A 12,745-nucleotide genomic window follows, 5' to 3' on the forward strand; every position below is an offset into this window, starting at 1 on the left:
AATGTGCTGCAAAAGCCCAAAATATTTCATTCAGGAAAAACGTGGTACATCTTCAGAAATGATACCAATTCAAAGACACATACGAAAATCCCAAACACAGGAAACGTGCTGCAAATGAAAGAATGTGCTGCGAAAAGCCAAAACAAATATATTAGAAATATATTAAAAGCAACCTGTAAAAGGCTGCAAATACACAAACTCCAAAAACAAATTTCCAGACAACACAACAGAAGCGCTCCAGGCCTGTAGGGGGAGCGTGAAGAGGGACGGCTTGATTTTTGACACGGGACAGATCAGACTGGAGAGCCTTTGTTTTTGATGCAGGAAGACAAGTGGAGTGAAGAGGTTGTTAGCTGTTGCTTTGTTATAAAATTGCAAAAGGCTAAGGCCAAATGTGAAAAAGAGTACATACCTTTTCATGTTGTCACCTCTTTGCTCCACTTTTGTTCCCCCATCAAAGACAGAACCAGAGCACTTCCGAGTTGTGTTGTCTGGAAATGCGGTTTTTCTCTTGCATTTGTGTGCGTGTGGTTTAGACTTTGCATTGTTTCTGTATTTGCAGCATGGTTGCTTTGGCTTTCTGTAGCACATTTCTGTTGTTGTATTTGTTTTGCACTTCCGTATGTGTTTTCCAGTTGCCATCATTTCTGACTCTGCAGCATGTTTCTCCTACTGGAAATGTTTTGGGCTTTTGCAGCACGTTTGCCCTTATTGGCCACATCAGAGGAGTCAGCAAAACAAACAAAAGCTCAAATATCAATATCTATCTAAGGATTGCTAACATTAGCTATCATAAGCTAGTGGTCATACCAGACCAAGTGAAACTGTAGAAACAAAATGGAGATAAAAATTGAAAAACTGAAAAGTGAATTGTGCAGTTCATTTGTAAAAAGTGTATATATATATATATATATATATATAGAAAGATTGAATGACTGGGATGCTGCAGTGGGACATGCATTGAATAGCATAGTTTTACTTGATTTTACTAAAGAAAAAAACTTCCATCCAGCTACAACGGTGACCCAGGTTGCTATAGCAACTGCATATAAACTGTGAAATTGTTTCACAAGACATTCTCAAACATCACAGACAGCTATCACACATTATCCCGGGACAACACATTTCAACCCCGGCTGACGCACACTCAAAGTGCAAATACAGAGCAAGAGCTTTCCCATTTCATCCACACTCAACCTTCCACAGCTGGCAGGATATTCTTTGTACCACAAATAAGAAGTTAAATCTCTGCATCAGTAACATTATCTGCAAACCGGATATCTGAAGAAATAGCACTACAAGACAACCAGAAGAAGATTAGGCTGCACTGAGAAGACATTTCAAATGGAATGCTTCATGCACTGCATGTCACACTGGCGCAGAGCTGTACTTCTGGCTGTCAGTGCTGTTTGGTGCTGATGTGTAATGGAAAACATTCATACAGCAAAAGTACACTCTGTCCTACTCCAACCCACAAAAACCCACTTCTTTGTCTCTCAGTGCACAGGACCAAAAGAGACTGTAAACAGTTTTGATCCCATTTAGGAAGCTTATATGCTCCAGAAAAAGTTTCCTGTGTAGGAACCTAGCAGACACAGTGTAGGGCAACACAAGCAGCACTGAGGATAAACATGAAAACAGGGTGTGTGTCACAGAACATTGATCTTATTGGTCAATATGAACTTAAGCATAAGTTCTCAGTTCTGCATGTGTTCATGGCATAAACAGGACATATTAAAGCTTACTGAAAATTCAAAATCTTAAGTTTAGAGCTAAATTGGGGCAATGCCACAGTTCATAATCCACTGTGACTGTGCACTTTGGAGTGGCGGTCAACAGCTTTTTGAAAGCTTTGGGAGCTCAGAAATACAAACTGAAACTACTAACACGTTTATTTAAAAAAACAAAACATATGTTTTAGGATAGTGCCAAATATCAACAACACTGAATTCAACATAAAAGATTGAGGTTTGATGCATTCTCACATGAAACATGATCACTGTAGGAGGAACTTAATCTGTGGATGTAAATTTAGACTTGATTGAGGCAGGGTTATCTTGAAAATGCAAATATCTGCCACACTTTACTGTATGAAACAGTTTAACTGTACATGGGCCCAAGCACAAAATGGATTTTCAAAAAAACATAAAAAAGTAAAATGTAAATACAGAAATATACATCGCACAGCATTTTTTACTCATTTGTCTCAATCAGATTTCACTTCATGGGAACTTCAGCTCTACCTCTGCTTTGACTTCAATGGAAAAAGAAGTTTAATTGACTCCTCATTCTCTCCCTAAAATGAATCAAATGAGATTGAAGAATGTATAAAATCTACATTAAAGACATTGTTAGAGTGAACACTCTGAAGAAGCAACAAAAAGCTTTTGGCACTGTGAACACACACACACAGTGAGACAGACTGTCATATTTCTCCGGTCAGCTGATCAAATGGATTCATTATCTGACTGCCCTCCCAGACTGCCCACAGACCTGATCCGCTCCGTCCCAGGATAATCTGACCCTTCTGACTCTGACTGACCTACTGTCACTCGGGGTCCCTTTCCTTTGTTCCTTGACTCTTCTGATCCAACAGACTCTGACTTGTCACTTAAAGTGTCATTAACACTTGATCTTCCAGACAATCCACCGTGGGACCCGCTGCTTCGGTGAGAGTTACTGTTGCTCTTGGGGTGGCTTGGTTGAGTCTGAAAAGTTTCACCAAAGTAAACCTTATCAAAGGATTTTTGGCTATGGAAACTGTGCTCAGAACCTGAGTCGTGCTGGGTAACAAGCTTTGAATACCGATCTGATTCCCTTTCTTCGCCTGCATCATGGTCTACTGCAAGTCCAGAGGCCTGATTGAAGGTCACATCTAACAGCCTGCCTTGATGCAAGGACTTACTGACAGAGGACAGAGATCTGGGTGTGGAGATGTCAGGCCGTCTACCAGGGGGAGCAGACAAGACGCTGCCTACCTAAGAACACAAATTGGAGGCTTTGATGAGAAAAATATCAGAGTGGCAGACAAATCATTAAACGAATAAGAACTTGAATGAGAGAACTTAGTGGCATCAAAATATAAATCCCCAAATCTGACACAGACAAGCTCAAATAAATCCTAATTCCCACTTGATGCAGTTCAGCAGCATTACAGCAACATGCAACATGTGGCACCATAAGGTCAAGTAGACTCACTGCGCCTGTTTTAAAAGTGCATGCTACGAACTACATGCAAACATGAAACAAGCAGGTACAATCACATTGCACTGGCCACTGGCACAAACAATTACCAAATATTCTTTCATTACCCTTGCCAATGATGACGCATCTGTCTTCTCCTGAATATCCCGAGACTCCCCTCTTGTCAGTAATGCTGCGCCATCCCAACGTGGTCCCACTGTAGACGAGAGCTGAGGTGTTCCCAGAGGCTGGAAATCTGACTTGTCAATTCCAGCCACTGAAGCTAGCTGACCGAGGCTACAACAAAAAAAGAGATGAAATCCATTAAAATGAGAGTTGGCACATGCATTTCATTCATGAAACATAAGCCAAAACAATGGAAGATACTGAAATGCTAAGTGTTAACAAATTCTACCTTAGATATACATTGTCTTTTTTCCACAGCAAATGTAAATAAACTGCTACATCCATTTAGATGAATGACTTCTGGTATCCAGTACTTTACAAAGATTTTACAGCTACAGACAGAGCAGACCCTAGTTTGATTCTTTCTACTGGACAAAAGGATAAAATAGTAAACATGAGGAATGAGTGAATCAGAGTAGTTGGATTGGGGGAAAAAAAGAAGCTGACACCCCAAAAGAACTGACTTCATGGTGGTTATGTTAATGCAGATGACCCATAAATAGAGCTGTTGCCTGCTGATGCAAAGTAAATGGAGGGAACAATGATGGCAGCAAGTAAGATCTAATCCATGTTGAAGAACAACTCTGGAGTGGCTTTTGGTGACCGGCTACACCTTATGGCCCTGGTTTCATTACAACTCAGCATCCTTTAACTGGTCTTGAATATGACTCAAGTTAGATAAGCAAAGAAATAACTTCAAAACAGTAGATTTATGACAGAAATAAAAGGTTCAAATAAATTGGTGGTTCTTTCATACTGAAAGGAATCGTCTCATAATGAAACTCTTTTGAGCTGGGCACCACCTCAGGTGTTCCAAAAACCGGAACAAACAGACCAGAGTATCTCAGACTGAAACAGAAATCTCACACCACATTTACTGGAAGATGCCATCTTGCAGAAAATCACAAAGCCACCTTCGCTTGAGTAACATGACAGTATTTGCACATCAATTACACAACTTGACATAGTTCTCCATACATAAACAAATACTTGATTAATCAAGTAGTTGATCAGCCAGTATTAAAGATGCATGCAGCAATGTTTGTCCACAAAAGAGACAATAAACACACAGAAACAAAGCCCTGATAGCACATACTTGGCCTGTCTGAGCTTATATACAAGCCCGAGCCCAAAAAAGTTGTGACATTGTGTAAACCATCAATAAACCAAAATGCTATAATCCTTTTTGACATACACTGAATAGATAACAGTACAAAGACTCGATAAAATAGATGAATAGATCTATAGATTAAAATAGATTTAATGTGACTTTTGTGAATATATGATTATTCTGAATTTAATGCAGCAGCACATTTCAAACATGTTCGGACAGGAGCAACTAAAGACTGGGAAAGATGTGGAATGCTCCAAAAACACATTCCACAAGTAAACAGGTTGATTGGTAACAGGCGATAGTATCATGATTGGGTATGAAAGGGGCATCCTGGAAAGGCTCAGTTGTTCACAAGCAATGATGGAGTGAAGTTCAACACTTTGCGAACACATGATTATATAAAGAAGATTAATACATGGGCTCTGGAACACTTTGTGAAACTGTTGTCAGTAAACACAGTTCATTTGCAAATGAAGCCCTTTGAGGCTAATATGTGAGTTGACTTGACATACAGCTTTAAGGTTTCACTTTGAAAACATATGACAAGGGGACACATTGAGAGTTACTTAAATTAAAACGACTTCCTGTGGGGATTCTGTCAGAATGAAACTCTTACGATTCAGGGTGTGGAACTTATTCCAAGGTGGTGCAATGTACACAATGTACACAATGTACTCCAGGCAACAATGGAAAGAACAGAGTGACCCGAGCCACATAATGAAACCGAAAGCTCCATTGTCAAATTAAGACTTTGTCTAAGGCACGTAGACCCAGAGCCACCTGGCACAGTTCAGGTCAAAAGAGAGACGCTGTACTGGCCAGTTTTAAGAATACCCACCCAGCATCCTTGAGGAGATCCAGAAAAGCATGGAACTTGCTAAATGAGCTCTCAATACTCTCGAGCACTGCCTCATCTTCAAGAGCACTGATAGCAGGTGGCGCTGATACAGAGCCAGTGGCTGCAAGTGCCTCTGACAGGGAGAGGTTGGTGTTCCGAAGACGGGCATTCTCCAACTCATACTGAATAGAAATAAGAAAAAGAATCAATAAAGGGGCATCTTGAAGCCAGTTTGTTTTTACATAACCATTTAGATTACAATAAAACCATACTGAAACTTAGACCCTTGGGCAATCATTACATCCAAGTGTTTGAAAAGCATCTATGACTGACTGTTGGTTTTGAGACACTGCATAATTTACCTTCCATCAAAGGAGCTTTCTCACAGTTTCAGACTGAATAATAAACACTTCATTTGGAGTTATAGCCACTGTAATTATCCAACTTCAGTGTGGCTAACTGATCCTCCAACTATATAATGTTAGTGTGGACTAAAGATTCTGCTGTGTCATGACATAAAGTCTGGCCACTGGCAAGATCTGTGAAATTAGGGCTATTACAGTGTCCACAAACTTCACGTCCAGAGTGTGTCCCTCAGCTTGTAACTGCTGCATACAAAAGCTTCAGTTTTCAACGGACAAGTTTTTCTGAGATGTCACCTCCATGAGCCTTGACTCAGCTTTCAGTCTGGCCCTGCGTTCCTCTGCCAGCCTCAGACGACACTCTCTTAGCTCCATCTGCAGGGCACGAGGGAGAACACACACATGCATACACACAGCAGGCTGAGGGCGCTTTAAAGTAAACTGATAAAGTGCAAAAACATCACCTTTGTCTTCTTTGAGAAACTTTAAAAGTTCCAGCTTTGGACCTAGCCTGATGTGACTAACCTGCAGATGTTCAAACTGCCGTCCAGTGATCCTGTCCTGGAGACGAAGAGGAGATGGTCTCTGCTCCACCTCCACTACCACTTCCTCCTCTTCCTCACCCTCCTCTCCCTCTGAATCTGACTCCACACTAACCTTCACAGTAGCTGCACCCTAATGAGAACCATGTAATTCAACAGATGATGTTTTTTGCGCAATGAGAGCATTCTTGACAGGGTTATGAACCATGTTTGACCCCAGAGAGTCTCTAGCAAATACATAAATGATTTGAAATTAATCCATATCGGCTGAGGCAGTGCTGAATTGTTACACTTTACATAAACAAAAAACTCACCTGAAAGCTTTGATCCATCACACTGACTCCAGGAGGCATACCTCTGCAACAAAGGCATCCAACATAATATCAGTCTCTGATTCACTGTAGCACCATCACAGTGACACGTGATGAGTGGTCTGTAAATGTAAATAAAACTTAGATATTCTATTCTGGTTAGTTGAGGAGACGTTTCATAAATGTAGCCCAAAACTGAACTTCACTTTAAACCAAAAAACACAATCTAATCTAATAATTTTGTTCTATCAATGTTTCAGAATAATAAACGGGATGCTTTAAATTTATCAATGGAATACAGCATCTTTTTTTTTTTTAAATAAAAGGAAATTGGTTTGCCAACATCTCCTCACCTCTGGCGTCCAGCTCGTGCTGCTGCACGCCAAGGCACATTACAGGAAGAGGAATAGGGCTTCTGTGTGTGAGCAACGGTTGAACTTCGCGCTCCAGGAGATGATCCTTTACGAGGGGCTGAACCAGAAAGAGAGCAAAGTTAAGGTCTGCGAATTCACAAACAGAGAGGTTGAAGTCCCAAGGAGTTTTTCTGGGAGCACTGGCAATTGGACAAGAATGCAAGGGGCCTCTGGTGTTAAGGGAGTGATATACTGTGGAGATCCATGAGGTGCTTTACATTTTAAAAAAGCAGATTCTAAACATCACTAACAGAAGAGAATAAAGGCTGTCAAGTCCAGCTTGATAATAGATCATTTTAGCTACTGTATCAGTTATGAGACAGCATGGCACTCTTCATCTTTTGCCTCTGATATTTAGCACAGTCCGAACAACAAGTATTCAGAAAGTGCTGACTTTGGTGCAGATCTATAAAATTCTGTCACATAAATGAAAGGTAGACTTGGTAAATCGTTTTTAGCATTCCACTAAAGACATCTAAACTGTATCAAGTACATAAAGACCATGTTCATGTTTCTTTTTAGGCCGTTCAGCAGAGCTGTCTGGAGTAGCAAAGGGAGAACAGGATGAAAATGACTTCAGTCCTTACCAGTTCTCGAGATGACTTTAAAGCCATAAGGTAAGAAATCAGAAAGAGACAATATATCAGTGAGAGATAAGAGGTCTCAAACAGATTCAAAGAGATCCAACACTAAAGGTTGAAAGTTTGAGAGACTGAAAATCTGTTTTATGTGTTCGGAAAATGAACCTTTTTGGTCACTTACTACAACAATACATGGTCATTTTATGAGCCCAATGAAAAGCTGAGACAAAGCCTCAGAGATCAAATATATTTTCTTTATGGGCTGAGTGTGTGGTCACCAACACAGATATTTGTCTGACAAGGGATACAATGATGCTGACTGTTTGAAATCAGACAGGTGCTCATGTTTAATGTAGCTTTGTAGCTGTGTTTAACAGGACAAAATGTTCACACATACCTATCCTGAATGTAGCTTTTCCTCTGACTGCACTGGGTAGCGTTCGCCTCATTGGACCAGATGCTCTTTGAGGCTCTGTGGCTGCGGGCTTGATCCAACAGTACTGCAGTGCAACATAAGGGTAAAAGCCACGTGCACACATTTGTATGACGCATGCATGCAAATACACCACTCATTCAATTAGAATCAGGTGGGTTTTTTTATCAGTCCTTGAATGATAACCTTAGCTCCACTCACCTCTGGTGACTTTCCATCAGCATTCATCAGCACTTTCTCTATTATAGTTTTAATTAGGAGCTTGTCTGTAAAGGAATTAAAAAAAATAGTGAGCAAGAAAAAATGTTTTTCTGGAGACAGTTTGAAAACACGATGTTTATTACACCTACAAAACAAAAGTGCTGCATGGAACAAATACCAATTATCAGTGATGGACCTGAAAATCTTGACTCAAGTACAAGTCCAACTACTCCCATGAAAACGTACTACTCATCCTCAATTTATGTTATGACATTGGTTGAGGTAGCTTCTTACCAACTAAAGGGTTACTACGAATATCCAGCACACAAAGAGTAGAATTAGTTTTCAAGGCCTCCAGCAAGCGACGAGCTCCTTCACTGGACAAACCACACCTCTGTAGGTCCACAGCTGCTCAACAAGTCACAAAACAGAAACAGAAAATCTGAGCAAAATTCCTGTAAAAAAGGAAAACAGCAACAAAAAACAAACTCTTCTCTTTTCTCATTGTATGTCTCTCAAACCCACACACAGACTAACCTTTAACCCAGAGGTCCTCTGCCAGTTCGTGTGCCAGAGCAGCAGCACCTCGGTCGCCAATCAAGGTGTTGCAGTTCAGGGTGACACGGCGGAGACCTTCCATTCCCTCAAACTGTGGCTGTCGATACCTCAGAGACTCTGCCCATGCAGTACCGTGCCTCTGCATTCCCTGATGCTGAGAGAAAATGTATTCTTTTAATACAGTAAGTTTTAAAAATAGTTTCTGGGTGATTAATGATTAATCACATGTCATGACAGTAGACAGATTCCATGACACAAAGTCTTAAAAATAACATTTCACACCTTGATGATGTTGGCCATATGCTCTGCCCCTCTCCAGGTCAGATTGCAGCCTGTAAAATCTATCGTCCTGATGTTTGTAGAATACTTAACACTTTGGCAAATGACTGAAACATATGAAAATGCAGTAATGAAAACAGCATGCTCACACACAGTACAATCTTGTGAAGGCTTTCTAAATAATAACTGGAAATAATACTGTAAATATGCATACCTTCTAAGCCCTCATCAGTGATTGGACAGTTAGCCAGAGATAGGTTCTCCAAGGAAACACTTTTTGCCAAACCCTGCAATGGAAAATTATTATTATTATCTTTCATTATCAAGTTCCACCCTTAAACAGAACAGCTGTTTGAATCAATATTCACCCAGCATTCACCCATCACAGTTCTAAAAGTTATGTTTACTCTTCCAAGTATTCACCGTAGTTTACAGTAAAGACGTCTATTTCTCAACACTCACAGCTCAGAAATTGATTCCAGCAATAGAGAGCGAAGAGAAAAGTGGGGAGTAAATACAAATGAGCCTCTGATTCTGTACTAGTCTCTCCGAATGACTTGATTTAAAAAAGAGACAACAATAGCTAAAACGTCACTCATATCCTGGGTTTATTTTTACCTTTGTCAAGGTGATGAGGTCCCTCTCTCTCAGTGGAAGTCCATTAAGCTGCAGAGTCTTGAGGTTAGGAGAGACAGTCAGACACTCTCTGAGGGCCTTGCACAACTTAAATGTCATGTCCTTAGAGCGAATGGCTGGGATCTTCTTCCTGAAGCTAGACTTATAGTACCTTCTATCTGAAATTGGTTGTGATATGATTAATGTGCGTAAAGTCATTAAAGTTTGCATTTAACTTACACACATAATATAAGCAGTTTCTTTCCACTCTTACTTTATATTGTATCTTCCGGTTTATTTTCTGCCTTACCTGCATCTCCGGATACCCGATTAGCTTGGTATGTGCTACTTATTGCAATGTGGTGCAGGTGTTTGTTGATGCAGATAGAGTTGAGAATGGGTGGCCAGTCTGTGAGTTTGACCCTGTCTCCATTAAAGTCCAGCATCCCTTTGTCAAGGTTCATCTTAACAGCAGGGACAGGGACAGATTCCTGTCTGGCACAGGCAAAGTCATAGTATGCCATAAAGTCCTGGGCACCGCGCTGCCGAATGTGAGCACTATCTTGAACCATCTTTGACCTAGAGACAAAACAAGACCAAATGTATATCTCAGTCATTCTGTTGTATTAAATGGCTGCCTCAATCCAATTCTTGATTTTAGCTATTTTAAAAAATGTATTTGCATATAAATCAGTGTCTTTTGAATAGATTACATAAAGCATTGATCTATTGCACAATTGATTACATGTGATCCTCCGTGCAGCATTTTTTGGGTCCTTCACAGTAAACTTTGATCCAACGCATCTGTATATAATTCTTTATGGTGCGCAAAAACTTTGTGACAATTGTAATTTAAGATTACAATTCATTTGGTCTTGGTAACAATACTTCTTGGCCAACTTTGAGCAATTTGTGACATGTCAGACTGTGAAAAGTTACTGGTATACTGCCACTTCCAAAGGTTTCTCTGATTATACATTTTGATATCCGTTAACAAAAAGGGTGACTCCGTATAAGCAGAGATGACTAGGGAGAAATAGGGGAATATATATTGATAGCTCTGATATCAGAAACAGGTGGTCAGTAGTGAATAGTTCTGTCTGTAGAGCAAACATCACCTGTCACCAATCAGCCTTTCCTCCGAAAGTTAGCTGAACTGCCGTTTAACCATAACGGGGCACAGATTTAGGTGTAACACCTGAACGTCAAAGTCGAACCTTACAGTAACTGAAAAGCTATAAGGCAGCATGGCTAGCTAGCATGATTAGAAACTAGCTAAATTGAAAGTGAACCATTCAAGCCACGTTCTACGCTACATTGGAGTCGTCGGAGGTAACTTTATTTCAGCCAGCGGCGTTAGCAAGCTAAGCTCCTAGCAACCGGCGGTAGTGAATGGGAGTATGACGCTCTAGTGCTGCTGACAAGCCGTCAACAGTCTTGTTTTAGCTGTACTTTCGTGCATTATTAAATTATATTATAAATATAAAACATCTTAGTATACCTCCCACATATAACTGAAGGCTATATCGTCGTGGCACTGTTCTCTTGGCTTTTCTGGACCACTGCTTGTCAACTCCTGTGGTTTGTTTCTGTTGGCGATGATGACAACCGCTCAAAAGTGGCGCTGTTGTGCTGGCAAAGCCTGGCCCACTTCTCTTCCTCACTGCGGTCCGCTTGAGTCCATTCATAGGCCTGCTGCCACCTACCGAGACGGAGACGCAATTACATTCCCTGATTATCATGGAGGACTGGGAGTGGTGTGTCCTGTGGTGAATATGTTGTGTTTAAAATTCACATAGGCCCTGCTCTAGACAACATGGGGGCTTAGGCAAGATGAAGAAGTGAAACAAACTCGTAACAGTGAATAACAAACAAACAAATAAAAATAAGCAAATAAAAATGTGTAAATATATAGTCGGATTTTTCGTTATATTTTAATTTTTATTGTCATTGTTATTTCTATTGTTGTATTTGGCAGAAACAACTACATAAAAATAATAAATAACAAACTATGCTTGCCAAACAACCATCCAAATGCAGATGTACAGCTGCTGACGACTCGTGACAACAAACCATGCACAGAAATTGGACCCCGTCCTATTCCGACAGCTATTTGAAGGAGGTCCTCTCAGCTGCCCAACGGGGGGCGCTCGTCTGCCACGGTGCTGCCACTGAGAAACATCGCCCTGGTGTGAATTCACAGAAATGCATTTGTAGACGACAAGAAACCGTATAACTGATTTTATATGCTAAATAGATTCTTGATTAAACAGTACAGAAATCAGTTATTTTGATGGAGATATATAGTATCTTCTGAAAGAACACAGAAACTAACAAGGCCAGATACTAAGTGCTATTGATAAAACTACAATCCTAATTACTGTGGCAATTAGCATTATCAACTTTCAGTATCGTGGTATCCTGGGGATATGATATTATTCTACATCATCATTATTTATATAATTTTATGTCCTGGACCTAGACACAGTCCATCTGAACACACATATTTACATAAATGCACAATTCCTGTATGTGACTGATTAGTGCAATGTATTTACCATTATAACGTTTAGCTTAATGTCTTTCATTCATCATTCAATTTAATTTATTTAATTTTGGAGAGTTATTTGTCTCAGAATTTTCACCCAAGTGATCACAAAGCCTTCTCTTCTCTTCTCTTCTCTTCTCTTCTCTTCTCTTCTCTTCTCTTCTCTTCTCTTCTCTTCTCTTCTCTTCTCTTCTCTTCTCTTCTCTTCTCTGTTGTCAAAATGTTATACAACAACAACAAACCAAGTTTGGTTTAAGCAATTAACAAAACAGGAACAAATGACTTACAGTATCAGGCCCGATTGACCAAAATATGTGTATTAGCATAATGGTAAAGATTTGAACAATATCACCCAGCTTATATTGTCAATTCCCTAATTATTTGGCTGGGACCATTTCAAATTTAACAGATACTTAAAAAGCATCGCAATCACTCAGCACATTTTAAATGTGTTAGGGTTTTGTAAATTGTTTGTTACAAGGCAACGCATTTTTTTTTTTTTTTTTTTTTTTTTTTTTTCAAAAGTCTTCATTATTGCATAAGCCTTTTCGCAATCAACACATAGTTTAGGAGGTGCATTT

At 40.0% G+C, this 12,745-nt stretch overlaps 1 protein-coding gene across 3 annotated transcripts; it reads right to left on the reverse strand.

Annotated features, from left to right (window-relative positions):
* Positions 1-1,875: 1,875 nt before the first annotated feature.
* cep78 (centrosomal protein 78) lies at positions 1,876-11,219 on the reverse strand. 3 transcript variants are annotated; one of them, XM_070963949.1, is made up of 17 exons: positions 11,118-11,219; positions 9,927-10,195; positions 9,620-9,676; positions 9,216-9,288; positions 9,005-9,108; positions 8,702-8,876; positions 8,459-8,572; positions 8,165-8,229; positions 7,928-8,030; positions 7,537-7,551; positions 6,890-7,007; positions 6,540-6,582; positions 6,209-6,358; positions 5,981-6,058; positions 5,322-5,503; positions 3,312-3,480; positions 1,876-2,978 (listed from the first exon to the last, which is right to left on the reverse strand). In XM_070963949.1, exons 2-17 carry the CDS (start codon positions 9,930-9,932, stop codon positions 2,448-2,450), a joined length of 1,983 nt encoding a protein of 660 aa, XP_070820050.1. In that variant the 5' UTR covers positions 9,933-10,195; positions 11,118-11,219; the 3' UTR covers positions 1,876-2,447. The 3 variants fall into 3 exon arrangements, with proteins under 3 accessions (XP_070820050.1, XP_070820048.1, XP_070820049.1); XM_070963947.1 differs by having other exon boundaries at positions 9,620-9,795; positions 11,118-11,213; XM_070963948.1 differs by lacking the exon at positions 7,537-7,551 and having other exon boundaries at positions 9,620-9,795; positions 11,118-11,213.
* Positions 11,220-12,745: the final 1,526 nt, after the last annotated feature.

Source organism: Chaetodon trifascialis, chromosome 6 (genome assembly GCF_039877785.1).
Source record: "Chaetodon trifascialis isolate fChaTrf1 chromosome 6, fChaTrf1.hap1, whole genome shotgun sequence".
Classification (NCBI taxonomy): domain Eukaryota; kingdom Metazoa; phylum Chordata; class Actinopteri; order Chaetodontiformes; family Chaetodontidae; genus Chaetodon; species Chaetodon trifascialis.

Bases quoted from the DNA above. Each gene is read 5' to 3' on its own strand.
- cep78 (XM_070963947.1), bottom strand. From the start codon at position 10,188: ATGGTTCAAGATAGTGCTCACATTCGGCAGCGCGGTGCCCAGGACTTT. The intron at 9,289-9,619 runs GTAAAAATAAAC...TTTCCATTGCAG, and splicing joins ACCTCATCACCTTGACAAAG to GGTTTGGCAAAAAGTGTTTC. The intron at 6,583-6,889 runs GTGAGGAGATGT...CCTTTGTTGCAG, and splicing joins GCACGAGCTGGACGCCAGAG to AGGTATGCCTCCTGGAGTCA.